The 22,629-nt window shown below is 42.7% G+C and overlaps 1 protein-coding gene and 1 long non-coding RNA gene across 2 annotated transcripts in view; one reads left to right on the forward strand and one right to left on the reverse strand.

Moving 5' to 3' along the window:
* Positions 1-6,893, reverse strand: part of slitrk1 (SLIT and NTRK like family member 1) — an 82,744-nt gene extending 75,851 nt beyond the window's left edge. Inside the window, exons 1-2 of the mRNA XM_089013785.1 lie at positions 6,095-6,893; positions 246-5,982 (exon numbers count right to left, since the gene is read on the reverse strand). Coding sequence (XP_088869911.1) covers positions 3,745-5,847 — 2,103 coding nt within the window. The 5' untranslated portion in view covers positions 5,848-5,982; positions 6,095-6,893 and the 3' untranslated portion in view covers positions 246-3,744. The remainder of the gene's footprint in view (positions 1-245; positions 5,983-6,094) is intronic.
* The window catches only part of LOC148902624 (uncharacterized), a 98,200-nt gene that overhangs the window by 69,845 nt on the left and 5,726 nt on the right, over positions 1-22,629 (forward strand). The window lies entirely within an intron of this gene.

Raw genomic sequence — 22,629 nt, forward strand, 5'->3', positions numbered from 1 at the left:
GGACGTTTCGCTTCTTATCCAAGAGGCTTCGTCAGCTAACTATTTTTTTGCTGGTAGTGTTGGCCAGATATATATATCCCTAATGTCCAGATGTGGCAGTGCCAGACTCTGCTATGATTGATCCCTGCTTTCAGGTTGGGTGAAGCAGAGGACTACTCCCTGCGGCTATACTGATTACTTCTATTGTCCTGCCTGAGTATGGGGTCTACGACTTTCAATTCGCTGACGATACGAACGTCCGATACCTTCAAAGAAGTACAGATGACGGACGGCTGAAGAAACCTTTTCATCTGTGGAGGAATATGTACAGGTAACATCTGACTTACAACCAGCTCGACTTACAACCACCCATACTTACGACCACAACCTCCATTTAAAAAAAAAAATTATACGCCCGGCACTGCAATGCGTTAGCAGACCGGCAACGTGTTGGACAATTTTGGCGAGCCGGCCAGCATCTCACTCTCGCACAGCAATCGACAGCGTGATGGCACCAGAGTTTGCAATAATAATAATAATAATAAAAAAAAAACATTTCATATCTAAGCGCCTTTCAAAATTCTCAAGGACACTTTGCAGTCACGGGATTTTAGCCTCCGAGTCTCTATTGATTTATGACCATTTTGACTTACGACGGTCGTAAGTCGGATGTTACCTGTATGTTTTCACAAGATATAGCAATCTATGCTCTATTCACCCGCGATGCTCAGACAGACCAAATCAGTCTAGCTCATTTGAAAATGTGCCTATTTTTTTCCATATGAAAAAATATGATGTAACAAACCCCCCATTTAAATGACTTGTTTTTTGTTTTGTTTTTTTAATCGTCATAATTTCATTTTTTAATTTCCTCTCACCCAAAAGCAGGCTATGTTGATAGACACACAAAACCACACAACTGTTATTAGCGCTACATCATCTTTGCGGCAGAAAGCATCCCTTTGTGACACGTCATGCTCGGCGGCATGTCGCCACGGAGTCAACGATTGGCACGCCATTAAAAAATAACACAGTATACATTCAAAAAATTAGGATGACCTCGCAGCCGTCCGTGCGTGTGGTTGGGTAGAAGGCCCGGGGGTGGGGGTATGGGGCCTTCACCCGCACCATCGACGACGGTATATAAATAACCCCGATATTCATCGACAATCAAATTATGAGGAACAGAAAGAAAAAAGAAACATGCACTGACAGCATTATGTTTTTTTTTTCCAGTGGCGGGCCGTGGATTTCATTGCTAGGCCTTCAATAGTGCTACATCTGAATCGAGCCAGACTGAAAAAAGTGGGGTGTGATTTGCTCCATGTCCACTAGAGAGTGCCAAGAGCAAAGAAATAACGTGTGACGTGTGGATTGATGATGACTTCATAAAATGGCAATATTAATTGCTATTTTTGCTAGCTTCGCTAGCTGTCCAACCTTTCTTAATGATGTCCATCTATTCTTGAAAAATCTGTCTTGAAAATTAACAATAAGTCTTCAACCAAATACATTTCTTCTGCTTTAGTCATTGTGGGTTGACAAAACTTGTATTAAATCAATACAATATATTTGCTGATGCAACTTGCTGCTGCTAGCTCTGGCCATTATGCGCTTATCACTGCCAGCTAGTGATACTGTGATTGGCTACTTGACTAGCCAATAATAATTTGTAAGCACCTTGGGTTGCCAACATGAACTCTGATTGGTTAAAGCAACTGTTTCATCACCATTCATTTTTATGCCCCAGTGCCTGCAGAATTGATTGTGAAGGCCTCCAGGTAAATTTCTAACCCTGGTAACACATGATGGCTTCATTGTGATTGGTTACATTTTTAAATGCAAAAACACACGTCTGGAAGTGGCGCAATAGGGGAAATGTAGTGAAAAGAAGCGTAAGAAACCTTAGACTCTGCTCTTTCATCGGACAAAAATAGTTAATTCCTAACTTATACGGGTCTGGAGTTATCTGAGCTTGAAATTGGGGCAGCCGAATACAATGAAATACATCCATATTGGTTTATATAGTGCTTGAACAACAGCTGAAGCTGGAACAAAGCGTTAACATGGAAAAAAGGGGAAATGCTGCCCCTTTGTGAAAGGGAAAAACATTGCCAGGGGTCCGGCCAGACGCTTTATCTGCACCCAAAAATTCGGGAATGTCGACCTACGTCATATTATCAAATCACGAATACATATGTGCATGGCAGTGAATAAGTCAATCAGTCTGTGATTCAGATATATTTCTTTAGGCCAGCAGAGAAGGCCTGACAGGCCCCGACGGCCCGCCACTGGTCCTTTCCGAGACTCATCTTGTTGACCCTCTGTCATCCCCAAACAAAAATACAAATCCCAACTGCAGTTTCACAAAAATAGAGAAATGGCACTTTTGTTGTCGTCATATATAAGTAACTCTCGTAATATCTCTCTATATATAGTCATCATATTGATGGGAAAATGAACGTTGGGGGGCGGGCGGGCGGGGGTGTCATGGTTCCTCGGTCGCGCGCCATGCGAGCGTGTGTTGAAACCATGCAGAAATCTCATGCATATGATACATCGGCCCCACTATTTACATTTACATTCATGCGCTCGTGCATCGATCCCTCGCGCACACACACACGGCCCATTTTTACCGCATGATCCCTTTCTGACGGATAAAAAAAAAGAAGATACAGTGATACCTTGGCTTACGAACTTAATTGGTTCCCAGACAGAGTGTGTAAGGCGAAAAGTGTGTATCCCAAAAAAAAAGTAATTCCCCATAGGAAAGTATTAAAATGAGAATAATCCGTTCCCAAGTCCTCATAAAACATGATTTTCTAAGCTTTAAAACTACACAAGACATACATTATTTTATGTATAATAAATGTGCTATGGTATTATAATTATTATTATTATTATTATTTTTGTTTACCTTTGTGATGGTCGTTGATGGCTTGATGCAATGGAGTGGCCGCTTTCATCAGCATTAAACACTTGATGAGGAACGTAGCCTTCTTTCACCATCTTGAGGAACGTGTAGGTGCTTTCTCTGCCATAATTTTACCCTGTTCCTCATCAATTGTGTTCTGTTTAGCTGGGTTGATAGCTTTTTGCATCAAGTGTTCACATGGCTTATTCCGGGTTATTTGTGGAGCCTGATTGATGGGAATTTTAACCTTGCAGTCTACACTCTCCCTTTGAACTATCTAGTTGAAACGAGTTCAAATTTCACTGCTTTCTATCCATTTTCTCACTCTCTCTCTGTCGTCTGCCTGTCTCTTTAATGACCCTCACCGCTGTGTTCTTGACCAATCATGTGGCTTTACCAAAGACTGGGGGCGGGGAATAGAGGACAAAAACAGGTCAGCTGCCATTTCTTGTTAGGTAGAACGGGCTCGTTCGCGAACGACACATCACTCATTGTGACACTCTGTGTGTATCCTAAAAAATAGTTTGTATGCCAAGGTAAAATTTTCATAAATGTAACGTTCGTAAACCAAAAAGTTTGTCAGCCAAGGGGTTTGTAAACCGAGGTATCACTGTATGTCGTCCGATTACGGCTAATAGCACAGGTAGAGGGAGTCATCGTCTTCAGGGAGGGGGGAATTGAGGGATTGTCATGTACAGAATATACATTGCCCCGTTCAGCAAAGTAACTGGTTGACTTGCACTAAAACGAGAACGCAGGCCATTCACGGAGGACAAATGTGTTGTTTGGGTTGCGGCTGCACGCCGGTCTGCGCGTCTTTGTCAATCCAATCTGTCCTGCCTTTCTTTTATTTACGCATCGTTTGTCGCGGAGAAATGCGCGGTGCAGTCAAAGCCCCGCTGAGCGCCCGCGTCGGCGTGGTAGGACCCGCTGTGCCAGTACGACGAGTCGCACACCGTCTGCAGGGAGTTGATCTCAGAGGCGGACGAATTGCCGTCCCGCCTCTTGGACCGCTTGCGGTTGCGTAGGATGAAGACCAGCATGCCGACCACGGTGAACGCGGACGTGACAAACACCAGCAGCAAACCCGGGACCAGCACGGAAATGGAGACCCGGTTGGGTTCGATATAAGAGTTTGAACGCGTGCCGGAGTCGAGGGTGAAGGTGCTGTTTTTGGACAGGGAAGTGGGAGGGGGCATCCGTTCGTAGAGTCTGGGACACATGAGGTCGTTGCGCACGTAGCGGAAATCGCGTTTCCAGAACTCTTCCGGCGACTCGCACTTGAGATCGCTGACGATGACGTCAGCGCCGAGTTTCTCGGTCCACTGCTTGAAGGGTACGATGTTACAGGAGCAATCCCACGGATTCCCGTGCAAATCGATCTGAATGATGGAGTTGAGTTGATCCAGGACGCCCGCTACGGCTAGCGAGGAGAAGTAATTATTGTGCAGGCTTATTTTGGACAAAGCAATCCCGAGGAAGGCATCCGGGGGCAAAGACTTGAGCAAGTTGTTGTTGAGAAACAGAACCCTCAAGTTGGGCATTGGGCTGAAGGCGCCCGCCACGATCAGCTGGATGTCGTTGTATTCCAAACTGAGGTATTCCAGGTTGACCAGGCCGGTAAACATCTCCGCCGTCAGCGTATCCAGATAGTTCTTATCCACGTAGAGCCACCTCAGCTCAGTCTGGTTGTGGAAAGTGCCGTTGTCGATCACTTTGATGTTGTTCCCGCCGAGATCAAGCAAGTTGAGGCTAGCGTAGCCTTGCAGCTGAGTCTTTTTCACCGCGTGGATGTTGTTGTCCCGCATGTTCAGTTCGTGGGCAGCCAGAGGCCGGGGCTTCAGGTTGGACAAGCTCTCGATCTTTTTGCCCTCGCAGTTCACCCCCAGACCCTGTCTGGAGCCCACCAGCTTGCAGTTACACGGCGGCGGGCAGGTGGCGTTGCGGAGCTGCTCGTCGGCCTTGCTCGCGGAGGTCGGACCCGCCGTGGGTTTGGTCTTCAGCTGCCAATTCTCGCGAGACTTGGAACGGCTCTTGGCTCCGGGCGTCGGCAACCCCGGTTTGTAAGGCGTCGGACGCGGGGCGCCGCCGTGCGCCACCGGGCCCGAGCTCTCATCCTGGGTGGGAGGGGCTACCAGGCTGGTATCCGCTCCGCCTCTCTGCGAAGGGCACAGTTCCTCTTCAGACGTCTCGTTCAGGTCGCTCCCTTGCAGCCTGGTGGGAGCTTCGCAGATCACTTTCCCGATCAGAGCGTTGGGCGGCAGGTTCTCCAGCCATTCCTTGAGAGAAACCAGGTCACAGTTACAGTCCCACGGGTTGTCTTCTAGCAGAACCTCCACAATACCGGGAATCTGCTCAAGGATCCCTTCATAAGGCAGCGTTTTGATCCGATTGCCCCGTAGGTCCAGATGCGTAATGGGGACGTGTTGAAAAACGTTTAGGGGGAGCGCGCTGATGAGGTTGTCGTTAAGTATCAAGACTTCGAGTTGGTTTAGGTCCCTGAACACGGCCGGGTCAATGTCCCTTAAGAGATTGAAATCGGCTTGCAGGTATTCCAAGTCATCCAGACCCAAGAAGGTACTTTTCCTGAAGGACCGGATCTTGTTGTTATTAATATGCAGTCTTTTGACCAACTGCAGTCCCAAAAAGGCACCGGGGACGATATCGTGCAGCCCGTTGTTCTCCAGATGCAAGCTGACCGCATTGTAAAAGTTAGCAAACTCGTTGGGGAAAAGCCTGGACAGCGAATTGCCGTGAAGCAGCAAGTGGTAAAAATGCGAACTGGGCCCGGTGAGGTGCTGCAGAGTGGTGAAGCTTCTTTTTTCGCAGCCGATATGCACGTCTCCCTCGACCTCTGCGCACGAGCAGATCTGCTCCTGACACACGTCCCTTGTCACGTTCCCGCTGGCAACACAAAGAGCCGCGTTCAGCAGGACGACGACCCAAAGCAGCATTTTTTCAACGCGGGCGAGACATCCCCTTTAGGTCTCAAGACATAGGAGCTGTTCATCGGGTTAAAAAGACAAAAAAACAATCCAGAGGGGAGACGCGGGCGGACGCGGCGCGGCGGCGGTCTTGGGAAAACACATCTGTAGAAGCAAAACCTGCTCATCAGCTCACAGTTTTCAATAGAAACCTCCCGGTTGCAAAACAAGAAGAACTAAGGTCCGGCGCATCGTTTTTACAGCTGAAAGGACTGACCTTGGCGGAAGGAAAAAAGAGGAACAAATGGTCGCCTTCTTCTCTGGCTGGCGCGGCGCGCTGCGGCGCGGGGAGCTTTCCCCTCTGCCGTGTAGCCGAGGCTTGACAGGAAAGCACTTGCATTACCTCCTCCCGCATAGACCCCCTTCCTCTCTCTCACATCTTTCGGCTGCGTTTCACCTCGTACGTTCCTCTTCTTCTTACGTGTCGGGTAACAATAAAAAGAAAAGGAGCAGCAAAATTGTGCATCCGGAGCGTCGCCGCGGACGAAAAGCGGGATGTCCTCCTCTCAGCTGCACCGGCTAATGACGCGGGGAGGAGAGTGGTAGGGGGGTGGAAGAAGAGAAAACAAGAAAAAATACACGGCAGCGCAAAATCAATCCATTCGTATTATCCCGTGTATTAGAAGTCCTTGAAAAAACTGCGTGCGAATCGATTGCGCAAAAAAAAAAAAAACAACTTCAATTCAACATGCTTCCAGACGTCGTTTCACTCCTCCAGCTTTTTGTGGCCAAAGTGTCCAAGTCGGCGCAGCAGCGGCGTGATGACACGTTCACGTCGTGATGCCTCACTTTGCATCCACGAATTCCACACCCATTAGTTAAGGAACCACCCAGCAGTGACATCGTTGCTCTCCATGTTTTATTTATTTATTATTATTCTTTTTTTATTTAACGAATGCGCTCAAACTAATGAATCCGCCACGGGCATGCCTCAGCTCAACAAGAGTATCAAGCGATGCGTCAGGCTGGTATGCGCATGTATGCGTGACGTGTTCCGAAGATGCTTTGCAGAGAGGGACCCACGAGAATGACAAACACAAAAGGACGACGGATGACAAAAGATTTATAGTTGCCATTTATAATGTAGTGGACTCCATTTTTTTCTCATTAGCGTGGAAGTTTTTTTACAAGCGAACCTTCACTCAGTCAGTATATTATCATGTATATACATACAGTGATACCTCAGCTCATGAACTTAATTGGTTCCCAGAAAGTGTGTGTTAGGCGAAAAATCAGTCTGCCAAACATTTATTTCCCATAAGAAACCATTAAAATGAGAATAATCCGTTCCCAGGTGCCCATAAAACATCATTTTCTAACTTTCTAAGCCTTAAAACTACACATAATATACCTTATGTTATGTATAATAAATGTGCTATGGTATTATAATGAAAGAAATAAACCGTACTGTGTGATAAAGTTGTTTTATTGACCTTTGTGATGGTCGTTGATGGCTTGATGGAATGGAGTGTCCGCTTTCATCAGCATTAAACACTTGATGAGGAAGGTAGACTTCTTCTTTCACCATCTTGAGGAATGAACCCTTGTAAGCTTTGGCAGCTTTATCGTCAGAAATGACGCACACGACGAAAGACACTATGAATCCCTGTACGACGCTTAAAGTACTTGAACCATCCGTGGCTGTCGGCTGCCATTTCCTTCTTAGTAGAACGGGCTCGTTCGCGAACAACACATCACTCATTGTGGTGCTTCGTGTGTATCCCGAATAATAGTTTGTATGCCAAGGTTAAATTTTCATAAATTTAACGTTGGTAAACCGAAAAAAGTTTTTTGAGCCAAGGCGTTCGTAAACCGAGGTATCACTGTACTGCATTTTTTTTTTTTTTGTTACATGATTTGTTTCAATGTGAGAGAATAAGTTCCAATATATCAGCATGAAAAATCCCTTCTTAACATTTTTAATAAGCAGACGATCCATTAGGATTCATGCGAGTGACAGAACGCATTGATTTAAATTTAAATTAAATCAACTGTGTTCACTAAATTAAAAAAACAAGGGAACTAATCCTATGAAATGCCGGCTCGGAGTCTTGCCCTTGGCAGTTTAATCCTCCATTGAGATTCATCCAAAGGTGCTTCTTCGCGGCCCTTCAAAAAAGGGAATTTTGGAGCCAGTAGAATACTTTGTGGGTAATTACAGAAAGGTCAAGAGCCATGTTTAGCTTGTTTTCACATGAGAAGTCAGTGAATTCAAGATCAGGCTCAGTGGTATCGAGTTCCCCGGAAGTTATGCTTTGATCGTAAATACGGTCTCATCAGTCAAATCAGAGGATTTAGAGGGCAATTATCCTGTTCGTTAAAAGCTCAGAATAACTCCAGTATTGGTGGCAAACAAACAAACAAAAAAACACAAACAAATACATCCATAAGTAAATAGATAATTAATTAAACAAATAAATACATACATAAATAAAAAGAAATAAATAGGTAAATAAAAGAAAATAAATAGACACATGAACAAACAAGTATGTAAATAAATAAATAAATAGATAAATCACCGAATAAATAAATAAATACATAAATACTTAAAATAAATAAGTAAATTATCATGCCCATTGTAACCTCAGAATAATTCCAGTATTGGTGACAGAAAAAACAAACAAACATACAAACTAATAAATAAATAAACTAATAAATAAATAAATACATACATCAATAAATAGTTACATATAAATAAATATTAATACATGTGTAAATATAAACAAATGAATATATAAATACATTAATACATATAAATAAATGAATAAATGAATGAATAAATCAATCAATAAATAATAAACAATCACGTCCATTGAAACCTCAGAATAACTCCATTATTGGTGACACAAAAAACAAACAAACAAATAAATAAATACATAAATACACACATAAACAAATACATAAATAAATAAATAAATAAATAAATAAATAAATAAATACACAACTAAATAAGCCAATAAATGAATAAATGGGAAAAATCAGTAAATGAATACATACATAAATGAATGAATGAATGAATGAATGAATGAATGAATGAATGAATGAATGAATGATGCCCATTGGACAAAAACAAATACAGTATCTTGCAATCTCCTTGTTTCAATTATAGACATAAGGTTCATGCCAATAAGTCAAAGTCATCTTGATTTATCAACTATGCTAACATGCATGACATACAGCACACATGAAATGACTGTCCTCTCGGACCCAGCGTGCAAGGCACTTACTTATAATGACTTGAACAAACATAATAAACACGAAAACGTGTTTAAAAGATTTAGCAAAAAGCAGCGGTCAAGTTTGAACGAGTCGTCAATAGGACGACCGTCAAAAGAATAGCCTGTGATATTGAGCGGCAAGACTATGTGAGGACTCAGCAGAATGTCTGACTACAAATCTATACGTGACGATCAACAGGCATTTTCTACCCCCGCCCCCCACAAAAATATCCGTAGATGTCCACGGTGACCTGCTGAAGCAGGATCACTTGGAACCATCTGAGCTAGCAAAGGGACTGAACTGAGCAGGATTCATTTGCATCTGTTTTAAGACTAGCGCTGAATATTCAGCAAATCTTGTTTTCGAGTTGATGACGATGCCTGACGTGACGTCACGGAGGGAACGCCCCTGACCGACAAAGCGACACACAATGCATTTTGGGTACTTTTTTTCGTCTGAAATGGCGAAATTAGAAGGAAAACCACATCAATAACGCGATGGAGAATCGTTTTGTGTTGCAGCCAATTGCGGTAACACGCATAAAGAAGGTGTAAGTTGACACAAATTCCCAGCGGACAAATCAGCCCATTTCCAACGCCGCTTGTGCGCCATCTTGTGCATTTTCTGGGACGCTACATTGGAGTCCAGACGGCTCGAATTGATACGGGAGGACTTCTTTAATCGATTGCAAACATGTATGCTTTCCTCTTCAGAACTATTTGAATCATATTCATAACTGGATGAGTAACAAGAAAGCATCTTCTCCCAATCTGAAGCCATTGTTTTGATTCTGGAGCAGGGTAGTTTGTTACCAATAGTGACGTCACTAACCAGGGGGCGGGACTTTCTGAATCTTCCCTAATTCCGAGCTCATTTTGTGGCAGTTTTGGGTCACTTTATTTCATGTCATTTTGATTGGTGTTTTGCATTTGACTCAAAATATCAGCCTGCATTTTTTGGATGCTATAAAACGTTTTTCTGATGTCAGTCAGGAAACAAAAAATGGTGACGGTTGTCCTTTAAGTTTAGAATTCTGACAATGCTTAAAATAGTGATAAATCTCTGAACGTTCATATCCCTTTTCTAGTTCGCAAACCTTTGTCGTGGCCTACCTCATCTCACCTCAAAAGTACCACGGCGCCTGCCTTCCTTCCTTCTCTATTTGAATTTCAATTGGTTTTGAGGAGTCTTATGTTTTAAACCGTGGCCATTAATCTGTGTTACCATGGCAGCCAGTCCATCTCTGCTAAATCAGACAGAGCTAGTGATCCACTCTTATCACACAGCAGCTGATACCTACCACAAGAGGAGTAATAACTTCCAGCGTCATTCCTGTATTTTTGCTGTTTTTATGAAAATAGCTTCATAAAACAACATTTATGAATGTTACACTGATTACTTCTATTGTCCTGCCTGAGTATGCGGTCTACGGCTGGCCCGATTGCCCCATTTGCTTTGGTAGCACCTCATCAGCGTAACTAAGCCTATGTTGCCTAAGAAGTCAGTTGTCGGAACGATCCAAATTGAACCTCACCCCACCATTTAAACATGTAAATTTCTCCACTGTGAGACTAATAAAGGCATATCCAATCCAATCCAATCCATGGCGATTTAGTGACGGGTTTTGCTATGTCATGAAAATCGCTTCGTTTACTCCCCTTTCAAACCATCTATGTTCTTTTGCTAAGATTTTAACCTCATTGTCGTCAAATGAGATAGTTGCTAGCTTTTAGATGCATATGTACTGCAGATTCCTAAGACTCCACCCGTGCTTATTCCAGTTAGACCTCGCTTGGAGTTACACTTGCGCTGGGCGTGTAAATAGTGTTTTCAGTGTTTTTATGGTGTGCATAACAACCAGCGTTCCTTTGCAAACATATGTCGCGCGATGTTCATCGCACAAGACAGTTTAACGGTCTCCCCGGCAATCTCGCTCACATTCAAGGCGGCGTTTATGTGACCACTTTAGAGCCCGAGGCATGGTCACGGAGTGGTAATCATCACATCTCAAAGAAACACACATGAGAATGTGTCTCATGGAAGATTTGACACTGCGCATGTGGATGACCACTGCAATTGTATTCATAGGAGAAAATATGGAATGTATTAAAACTCTTTGATGTTTAAAGAGTCTCCCAGAGAAAAATCTTTTTTTTTTTTTGCATTATGGATTGTATAACGCATTACGTGAGCGTCAAGGTTATGCATATTTAGTCTAATGTGTGACACGGCAGATTTTCAATGCCTTTACTCTGGTGTGCTACTGAATGACATTTCACTGTCATCTGCATGCCCCACAACATCCGACGTGAAGCAGAAAAGCTCTTTGTGCCTGCAAAGCCAGCAGGGACACAAGATGGATGGATGGATGGATGGATGGATGGATGGATGGATGGATGGATGGATGGATGGATGGATACTGTTCATAGCTGGATACCGTCGATAGATAGATCGATAGATACCCACAGGACTATAAGGCGCACCCCCAATGGATGATGTTTTTTTTTCAAACGTTTTCCATGTATAGGACAAACCACATTATAAAGAGCGGCAGCAGAGGCTGGGCTTCCGTTTTATACATCCCAGCTTGAGGCGCACTACTTCGTCTACAGGGCGAAATAGAATCGGTGGCTGCTGACAGTAGTTTTGGCTCAATCATACTTCACATATAAGGCGCACCGACGTGTGTGTGTGTGTGTGTGTGTGTATACTGTGCAACATTTTGATGGAATAAAAGCATTGGGGTCATCTACTTTAAAGTCATGATGGGGACGGTGGGGAAACAGGTTGTCTCGTGTCTGGATGGCTTCTGGGCTTGCATCCAAGGGGTTTTTAATCCTCATTGCCTTGTGCACTCAGTCCACCAAAACTAATACTCGCATGCTGTGCAGTAGCCGGTCGTTCAATTTTTATTTGAACAGCAGAGTCTTAAAGCCAGATCATTTGTTGCTTTTCCCTTTTAATGAACCGATATGGAAGCAGGGATGTTCGAGGCTGAAATTCCTTTTTTATTCCATTTAATCTTATAGCATACAAAGAAGGCCTGAAAAAAGGAGAATAAAGAATGAGGAAACAACGATAAACTAAGAACAAAAAGGCGTCTGTGTAAGCTCTCAGTCGTACAGGAGTGGTCCATCGATGAGAAGGTTTCTTCAGCTGTCCGTCATCTGTACTTCTTTGAAGGCGTCGGACGTTTCGCTTCTTATCCAAGAGGCTTCGTCAGCAAACTAAAATCTTTTGCTGGTCGTTTTGGCCCTATATATATATCCCTACTGTCCAGACGTCTCCTATGATTGGTACCTGCTCCCAGGTTGGGGTGAAGCAGAGGACTACTCCCTGTGACTACACTGATTACTTCTATTGTCCTGACCGAGTATGGGGTTTACGACAGGCCTGATTGCCCCATTTGATCTGGTGTCACCTCATCAACATGACTAAGCCTATGTTGCCTAAGCAGTCTATTGTACGAATGATCCAAATTGAACCTCATCCTACCATTACGGTTAAGGGAAGGATTTTGCTGTTTTATGAAAATAGCTTCTTTTACTCCCCTTTCAAATCATCTATTTTCTTTCGTTAAACGTCCGTCACCTTCAAATTTGTACAGATGACGGCTGAAGAAACCTTTTCATTGATGGACCACTCCTGTATGACTGAGAGGCTTACACAGACGCCTTTTTGTAGACCTGTCGTCAGAGATGTTCTTTGGGACACTGTGAGCAAAGGCTCGAACACAGGAAGGTTGTCTTTTATTGCCGGCAGCCTTCCATGACTGACGTCCAACTTCTGCACCCCTCCGCCAAGCTTTTTATTGAGAGTCCATACAAATTTAAAGGACGACCGACACCTTCAGACAAGTTGCGGCCATAATTTGTAAAATCATTTTAAATGACTTCTACTGAGCGCATTTGACAAAGATTCCACCGCATAGAGCTAATTTTTACGTTTTAAGACTCATGCTGAATATTCAGGAAGTCTTGTTTTCCAGTTGGTGACGATGCCCTAAGTGACGTCACGCAGGGAACGCCTCTGACCGAAAAAGCGACACACAATGCATTTTGGGTACTTTGTTTCGTCCATGCTTGTCTTATTTTAGCCAGATCAAGGCCTATGGACTGTTTAATGAAATGTTTCAAAATGGTCTGTAATACCTTTTATAGACTGCAAATGTCCCCACTGTGGGACTCTTAAAGGCTTTCTGATTCTGAATTTGATATTTTTACCTTGGTATTCAGTAATGCAATTAAATATGCCAATTGTGATATCTGGCCAAAGTACAAAGCATATTAAGGTCCCTGGGTATGAATAATGAAAGTTCATCAGTAAATCCTTTTGTTATCTCAAAGCGAGCTGCGGTATAACCCCCCACGCCCTCCCCACCCCGCAAAAAAAATCTGATGCAATGATATTTGAATATGATCATTAAAATACATGCTCCGAAAATCAATGCGTCACTGTGCTACTGATACAAAACAGCACCTTTTCATTCTATAAAGACGCTCAAGTTTGGCTGTGCTGAAGATTTGGACATGTCTGCCTGGTGCTATCTGGCTCAACCCAAAAGAAGACTCCAAATCAGAGCAAAAGAGCACAAATAATTAATACTCAGCGGCGGTGGAGTTTTGGTGCAGAAGAGATGATGAATTTAAGAGTAGAGATGAGGACACGGAAACGAGAATGTCGTTAATTCAAAGCTATTATTGACAGTAGGCCGGTACACGTGTCTGAGTTCGACATATTTGTTTGTTTTCATGACCTCTTGCTTGGGTACAATGTGGATCACGTGGGGCAAAACGAACTTTACTGAGGATTTGCTCTCCATAGCTTTGTTCTCAGCGTGGATAATTCTATGCCTTTGGCTTTTTGGAAAAAAAAAAGTCTTTGGGGACATCCCTTTGCCTGCTCCAGCATGGCTGAATCCCAGTGCACAAAGTAAAGTCCAAAAAGGCTGCTTGACTTTGTTGGTACAGTGATACCTCGGTTTACGAAGCCCTTGGTTTAGGAACTTTTCGGTTTACGAATGGTAAATTTATGAACATTTTCATCGATGAACCTTTTAAAAGCTATCAGCCCAGCTAAACAGAACACAAAGTGATGAGGAACTAGGTAAAATTATCAACGAGAAAGCCCCTACAATGGATCATTACTCAAGATGGTAAAAGAAGAACGCTACATTCCTCATTAAGTGTTTAATGCAGATTAAGTGCATAGGGGCGTTCCTTTAGTGACGTCACGTAGGACTCGTCACCAACTGAAAAACAAGACTTCCGGAATATTCAACGAGAGTCTTAAAAGGTAAAATATAGCTATATGCCGTTGAATCTTTGTCAAATACGCTCAGTCGAAGTCATTTGAAGTGATTTTACAAATTATGGACGCAACTTGCCCGGAGGTGTCTGTTGTCCTTTAACAGCACACCCACAACAAAAACAAGAATGCTGCTACTATTATCACTCCTAATCGTGCTATGACTAAGAATCATCATCATAATAAGAGTCTGTTTAATTGAGCGTCCAGAACATACATGAATGCAGGTTTGCCATGCATGATGGAGCATGCATGCATTCAAGCCCTGTGATTTATTCATGCATTTTTACACAAGTCGAAATGCTCTATTTTCTAATGCATCTATTATTTAAAGATGTAGACGCAGTGCAACAGACTGATGTGTTTAAAATGAATGGGTGCATACAAACATGGCTGCTTCTTAATAGATTATAATCATAGTGGTTTCTTCAGAAGGCGTCTGCTTGACTGAGATAGAATTATTAATTATTAAAAAATGTGTTGCGGGAGTCGAACTTTCTCAGCATCAATCGTGGTCGTTCGGAAACAACAACGCTGGATTAAGGACAGTGGTGACACATCCTCAAATACACGCCTCAAAAAGCAACCAACAATATACATTCTGATACAAACCGGAAAGAATTGGACCCCACAAATGTAAACAAGGATTAAGTTCATGACAAAATATTTTAGTCGAGATAATTACATCAAACATCGCCGGTAACTTAAAGCAAGGATAAAAAGTAAGGAACACAAAGTGCTTGCAAATGCCATAGGGAATACTAAACAAAAATTGATTGCTTCTCCATTCAAGGACAACCGACACATTTTGTTTTTTTTTTTTCCCTGACTCACATCAGAAAAAGGTTTGATAGCATCTAAAATAGCCAAAACACGCAGGCTGAGATTTTTAGTTAAATGCAAAACACCAATAAAAAGGACTTCAAGTGTCCCAAAACGACTTCAAAATGACCCCGGAAATGGCAAGTTTCAGAAGGTCCCGCCCCCTTGTTCGTGACGTCACGCCAGGACGTCTTGCCTTGCTCGAGAATCAAAACAATGGCTTCAGATTGGGAGAAGATGCTTTCTTCTTACTCCTCCAGTTATGAATATGATTCCAATAGTTCTGAAGAGGAAAGCATAAATGTTTGCAATCGATTCAAGAAGTCCTTCCTTCCTTCCTTCAGCGAAAGTCTTAAAACTTAAAATATATATGCTATATGCGATGGAATCTTTGTAAAATGCGTTCAGTAGAAGTCATTTCAAGTCATTTTACAAATTATGGACGCAACTTGTCCGGAGGTGTCGGTTGTCCTTTAAATAGGCGGCAAAGAGCTTTTAACAACAGAACAAAATAACTCACGTCTGTCTTTAATCTATTAGCCGTCTGTGACTCCAAGCTAACGACCTGAAATTTCTCTCGGTGACCAAAATGTGCCGTTGCTTTTTGAAAGTGGGAATTAAAAGCTTTCAAAGTGACAACCCCCCCCCCCCCCAACCCCTTTCCCTGCAGCCCACGCTCTTCTGCCTGCACTTCAAAAAGCCTCAGAGTGAAGAGCCACACCAAACATCTCCAGGGAGAGCAGTGTCATTGTCAAGGAGCTCTTTGCTGATAACTCGCTGTGAGTTCTTTGATCAAAAAAAAAACCGGGGAGGGGGGGTCGTGCAAAGGGGGTGAATATGACACAGGACGTAACTAGCCCGATTTCAGGAGGACATCATTCTCTCTAATTAGCAGCGGCCCAAAAGGGCAACAAATGAGGATTTAGTTATTTACTGTTTTTAAAACACACACACACACAAACATAAACACACACACAGTGAGTCAAAAGTGTGTGTATCCAAGTGAAACGAAAATACACACCAAAAATCATTTTGGGTGAATTTGTGAGGACCTCTCTGAAACTTTAACAGATGCATATATAGACCCTCTAGAAGAAGCCTTTAGAATGAAAAACTTGTGAGGACCGGACAAAAGGTCCTCACTAGTCAAAAATGTCCTCACTACGTATGGTATACAATGGTAGTAGTCCTCACAAGACTAGTCATACAAACACATAAACACACACAGTGAGTCAAAAGTGTGTGTATCCAAGTGAAATGAAAATACACACCAAGAATTGTTTTTGGGTGGATTTGTGAGGACCTTTCTGAAACTTTAACAGATGCATATATAGACCCTCTGAATGAAAAACTTGTGAAGACCGGACAAAAAGGTCCTCTTGTCAAAACTGTCCTCACTACGTATGGTATCAAACGTTAGTGGTCCTCACAAGACTAGTCATACAAACACACAAAAAACTTGTTAACTCATTCACTGCCATTCACCAATTTATTCGAGAACTTTTGCAAGCTGGGTTAAATTTTGTCGCAAAATGAGGAGACGTAATAGAGGAGAATCCGGTCATTTCAAAATAAAATATTCAGGTAAAAAATGTTAGTGGTCCTCACAAGACTAGTCATACACACACACATTTCTAAATCCAATTTGATTTTCTACATCCCTCGGGAAGTTTTTTTTTGCATATGTTGATGACTTGCCCAGTATGTGTAAGCCTCCCCCCTCCGTGTAATAACAAATCTCACCTCAGTCTGCCACAAAGAATTATTTTGCATGTCGACAACTCTCCAATTGTCGATGCAATATGTCCGCTAATTGGATTGTGTAAATTGTAGCCTATCACCCCAGCAAGCAGCACCTTTTACATAAGCATCATTAGCGTACAACCTGATCTCTTTCAGGTACTGCATGTGTATACCAAAAATAAAGATATCATGGATAGTACATTGAACTTTGATTGAACTTGGTAGCTTATATCAGCATTCATACCATTCAATCATAAAGTGGTTTAAACAATAAATGTTCATTTGATGAATTTATATACAGTGATACCTTGGCTTGCAAACGTAATTGGGTCCCAGACAGAGTGAAAAAGTGTGTATACCAAAACTTGATTACCCATAGGAAACCATTAAAATGAGAATAATCCGTTCCCAGGTCCCCATAAAACATCATTTTCTACTTTCTACTAATTTTCTTAGCCTTAAAACTACACATAGTATACCTTATTTTGTGTATAATAAATGTGCCATGGTATTATAATTAAAGAAATAAACTGTACTGTACAATAAAGTCATTTTATTTGCCTTTGCGATGGTCGTTGATGGCTTGACGGAATGGTGTGGCTGGTTTCATCAGTATTAAACACTTAATGAGGAACATAGCCTTCTTCTTTCACCATCTTGAGGAATGATCCCTTGGAAGCGCTTTCTCTGCCATAATTTTACCTAGTTCCTCATCAATTGTGTTCTGTTTAGCTGGGTCGATAGCTTTTTGCATAAAGTGTACAGATGGCTTGTGCGGGTTATTTGTGGAGCCTGATTGATGGGATATTTTAACCTTCCAGTCTACACTCTGCTTTTGAACTTATCAAAGTTGAAATGGGTCCAAATTTCACTGTTTTCTATCCATTTTATAACCTTTTTTTATGTATTTTCTTTTATTTTTCACTTTTGTTTTTTGGTTTAAAACTGTCATCTCTCTTTCGTGTGTGTGTGTTTTCTCACTCTTTCTCTGTCGTAATGTTTAACCCCCCACCCCCCTGCTGGATTCTTGACCAATCACGTGGCTTTAACCGAAGACTGGGGGCGGGGAATAGAGGAACAAAACAGTGGCCACCATTTTCTTGTTAGGAGAATGGGCTCGTTCGCGAACGACACAACATTCATTGTGGCAGCTCTGTGTGTATCCCGAAAAATAATTTGTATGCCAAGGTAAAAATTTCATAAATGTAACGTTCGTAAACCGAAAAGTTCGTAAGCCAAGGGATTCATAAACCGAGGTATCACTGTACACATCACATGCATATGCATGCATTGATAAGCAAATGCAAATGCATTTCACGGTGAGATCGTCTGATCAATTCCAACCACAGCATTCTGTTTCTCTCCAAAAAAAAAAAAAAAAAACGAGGCGAATTATAAAATTGTGTATGTCGTGAGTTATTGACTTTTGCGAAGGCCACGCTGATTTATTCTTGTTCTTTCAGATATTGAAAGGCTCGGCTGCGTTTGAAGCCACGGGATTAAGAGGCGAGGACAGCGTGCACCGTTGCACTCCGACACTCGGGGAGGAAAAAAAAGCGGCACAGCTTTGGCGCTTTGATAGCGGCCGACTTGAAGGCGTCGTGATACGCGGGCCAAGTGAGAGATGTTGCTAGTAGCATCACGGACAGCATGCGGCCAGGCTAGATGATGGCCGCAGCCCACAGCGAGGTAGCGCTTGTGGTGGTCCATCAAGTTCTGCATCTCCCTGAAACATGATGGGAAAAAGACTGGTTGCATGCTGCTCATCCACAGAAAAGCATTTTTTTGCTAGCTAGCTATTTGCTATCTGTCTAGCTGGCTATATATTAGCTATCTAGTTAGCTATCTATCTGGCTAACTATCTAGCAATATATTAGCTACCTTTCTATCTATTTGAGTTACTTCCAGGTTGAGTGAACGCTGGTGCAAGTGGCTGCCGCTGCTCACTCACATAAAAACGTATCCTGTGTTCTCAAGTGACCTTGACAGTTTTGCAAGGCGCTGAGAAATGAAATGGACTATTATTATTATTATTATTATTATTATTATTAAACGAAGCTCTGGTGACTAAAAGAAATGAGAGTAAGAGATGCGGGAGATGTGTGTGTGTGCGTGGTGGTGCGTGGGTGTGGGCGGGGGTCAGCAGAATGGACAGTTAAGCAGCAAGCAGGCTGGCTGCAACAGCGATGCTCCTCAAGGAAGCACGCTAAAAATAGTCGTTTGCTCATAGCCCACGGATAAAATCGGATAAAATCATGAATTCTGACATATTGTACGCACGCACGTGTGCGCAAGCACATAAACATACACGCACACACACAAACATGCACACACTGACATTTGACATCAAATTACAACAGTGGTGAGCCGTCAGGGCCTGCAAGGCCTTCTCTGCTGGCCTAAAAATATCTTAATCACAGACTGATGTGAATTATACAGTGATACCTCAGTTTACCAACGCTTTAGTTTACAGAGAATATAATCTTGCCATACGAACTAGTTTTCAGGAAACACACGGAGCACCACAATGGCTGACGGACTAGTTGTGCTACTTCTAGGTGTGTTTTCATATTTAAGCATTTAACCAATCACATTTTAGCCATCATTTGTTACCACGGTCAGAAATTGACCTGGACGCCTACAGAGTCAGTTCTGCAGGCCCTGGAGCATAAAAATCAATGGCGATGAACCTGTTGCTCTAACCAATCACAGTTTGAGTTGGCAACCCAAGGCCTGCTCGAAGGCACTGGCAACGTCAGAGTTTTCGCAAACTATGATTTGCTAGTCACTAGCCAAATTTGTAACCTGGCTAATGAGCTCTTCCTGTGGGGGAGTTTCAAGTCCTAAAGTACACCCGTAACGAAGGAGTTTCCCAAGTCCTAAATTCAGATATCTATCAGTCCAAGGCCAGATGTCCGAGATGAAGATGACAGTGAACCTTGTGAAACTTTTAGTGTCGAACCACATAGATTTGCTCTCAAATTGCTTGGTAAGTGCACCCTACCTTCCAAGGGCAACTCTCAAATAGAGGACTGTGTTGGGTGATAAAAGCATGGATGAAAAGTCTCCATTGGAGGAAAGCAGCTCCCAAGTTAAAATTCGATATTGGCCATTGATTTGTCAGGCTGATGGTCAATCTAGCTATCCACCTATCTAGCTAGCTAGCTAAATATCTATTTTTCTAGCTACCTATCGGTCTGTCGGTCTGTCTGTCGGTCGGTCGGTCGTTCGGTCTGTTTACCGTATATTCCGGTGTATAAGGCACATTCAAACTTTTCAAGGCATTTTCATACTTTTTTTCCAAATATAATGTATAAATATCAAAAAAAAATCCACATATAAGGAACACCACATTATATTCTACAGGGCGACATGGAGTCGGTGGCTACTTATAGTAGTCGTGAGACCTGTTGTGTGTTATTTCGCATATAAGCCGCACTTGCGTATAACACGCAGGGTCATCTTTGGAAGAAAATCAGGGCTTTTGGGGGCGCTTTATACACCGGAAAATACAGTATTTATTTATGTCTGTATTTATTTGTGCACGCAAGCAATGTACTTTGATATTGTAGGAGGCACTTCTCCGATTGGTGTGATAAAGACTGGTCACCCATGCGAAAAAAAACAAAGGGCGCTTGTGAATGGAAACAGTAAATCAATATCCCGCAGGGAAAATTGCATTTTGGAATCATAAACATAGCTTTCATGGGTCATAGGTAACTGGAGCCTTTCTCTCTTCACTCAGGGTGAGAAGCATTGTTCACATCCAACATATCACCAGTCAATCATCAGCCAGACACAAAGGCAGCAATTAAATGGCCTTGTGTGAGGCGTACCATTGAAGGAAGAGAAGAAGAAAGCTTGATGAAGGTCCGTACGCATCATGCGTCATGCTTATTTTTGACAGTCACACAAAGGAATAATGTTGCATGACGCAGAAAATTTACATATTGTTTGAATTTCATTCAACTCCTTCCCAGCCCTGCCCCACCTCCCCCTTCCCACTGCCACACTCACCGAACTCTGAGTACACGCTACACACTGTACTATCATAATTTTCCCAGCCTTACAACTACACAAAATACATCCTATTTGATGTAAAATAAATGTTCTATGGTATTATAATTAAAGAAATAAACTGTACTCTATAATAAAGTGTTTTTATTTACCTTTGTGATGGTCCGTCTGCGTAAGCTCTCAGTCGTACAGGAGTGGTCCATCGATTTATCAACATCGCAGGGATAATACTAGTGGGCCTCAATCGGCAGTACATTTGCACCTAAAAGCTAGCAACCACTCATTTGACGACAATGAGGTTAAAATCTTAGCGAAAGAACATAGATGGTTTGAAAGGGGGGTAAAAGAAGCGATTCTTATAAAACAACAAAATCCTTCATTAAACCGGTCTGGTGGTGTGAGGTTCAATTTGGATCGTTCATACAATAGCCTGCTCAGGCAAAACAGGTTAGGCAACTTTCGCAATGCTGATGAGGGTCGTTATGCTGATGAGGTGATACCGGGGGGAGTGGGTGTAATAGGCCAATCGTTAGTCAGGAATGTAGGAACAATCAGTGGGGCCACAGGGGGGGGGTCCCGCGCCCCCCCCCCAACCTGAGAGTAGGGACCTATCATAGCTGTGTCCGGCGCCACCATGTCTGGACATTAGGGATATATAAATGGGGCCGATACGACCAGTCAGACTTTAGTTCGCTGACGAAGCCTCTTGGATAGGAGGCGAAACGTCCGAAACCTTCACTTTTGTACAGATGACGGCTGAAGAAACCTTCTCATCTTTGTGATGGTCATTGATGGCTTGATGGAATGGAGTGGCCGCTTTCATCAGCATGAAACACTTGATGAGGAACGTAGCCTTCTTCTTTCACCATCTTGAGGAATGATCCCTTGGAGGTGCTTTCTCTGCCATCATTTTACATTGTTCCTCATCAATTGTGTTATGTTAGCTTTTTGCATCGTTTGCAGATGGCTTGCGCTCGTGAATTTGGAAATCCTGTAAACAATATGGCAGCGGATGATGTCACTTCCGGCGCGACTCTGCGACATGCCGCTGTCCAAATTGAGTCCAGCATTCAAATGTGACCTTGGTTTCCATAGAATTTCCATGGAGACTGGTCTTCGTTGCGTTGCTCCTCTTCTACGCCGTTCAATGTTGTTCTTCTTGAAACATGCAAAGACTCCCTTGCGTTTACATTCAAATGTGTAAATAGGCTTTTGTAGCGCCTTCAAGGTCACTTTATAGTCACAGGATAAGTTTTGTTCTGTGGCTGAGCAGCGGCAGCCACACGCGCTAGCGTTAACTCAACCCCGAAGTAATTCAAATTGGTAGAAAGCCAGCTAGCTAGCGAATAGCTAGCTATTAGCTAGCGAATAGATAGCTAATAGCCAGCGAATACATAACTAATAGCTAGCGAATAGATAGCAAATAGCTAGCTATCAGCCAGCGAATAGATAGTTGACTAGATAGTTGAATAGACATGGTTGCTCCACGCATTACTGTCTTCCGCATGCTGCTTACATCAATATGTCCTTTCAGGATGGCTAATGGAGCCCAGATTCCTGAATATCGCTCAGAAATTTACCAAAACAGCAGTCAAATGAAACCTATGGCGCCTTTTTCAAAATCTAATCATACAATAGTGAACA

This window comes from Hippocampus bargibanti, linkage group LG01 (genome assembly GCF_051943395.1).
Source record: "Hippocampus bargibanti isolate YZ-2025 linkage group LG01, ASM5194339v1, whole genome shotgun sequence".
Taxonomy (NCBI): Eukaryota; Metazoa; Chordata; class Actinopteri; order Syngnathiformes; family Syngnathidae; genus Hippocampus; species Hippocampus bargibanti.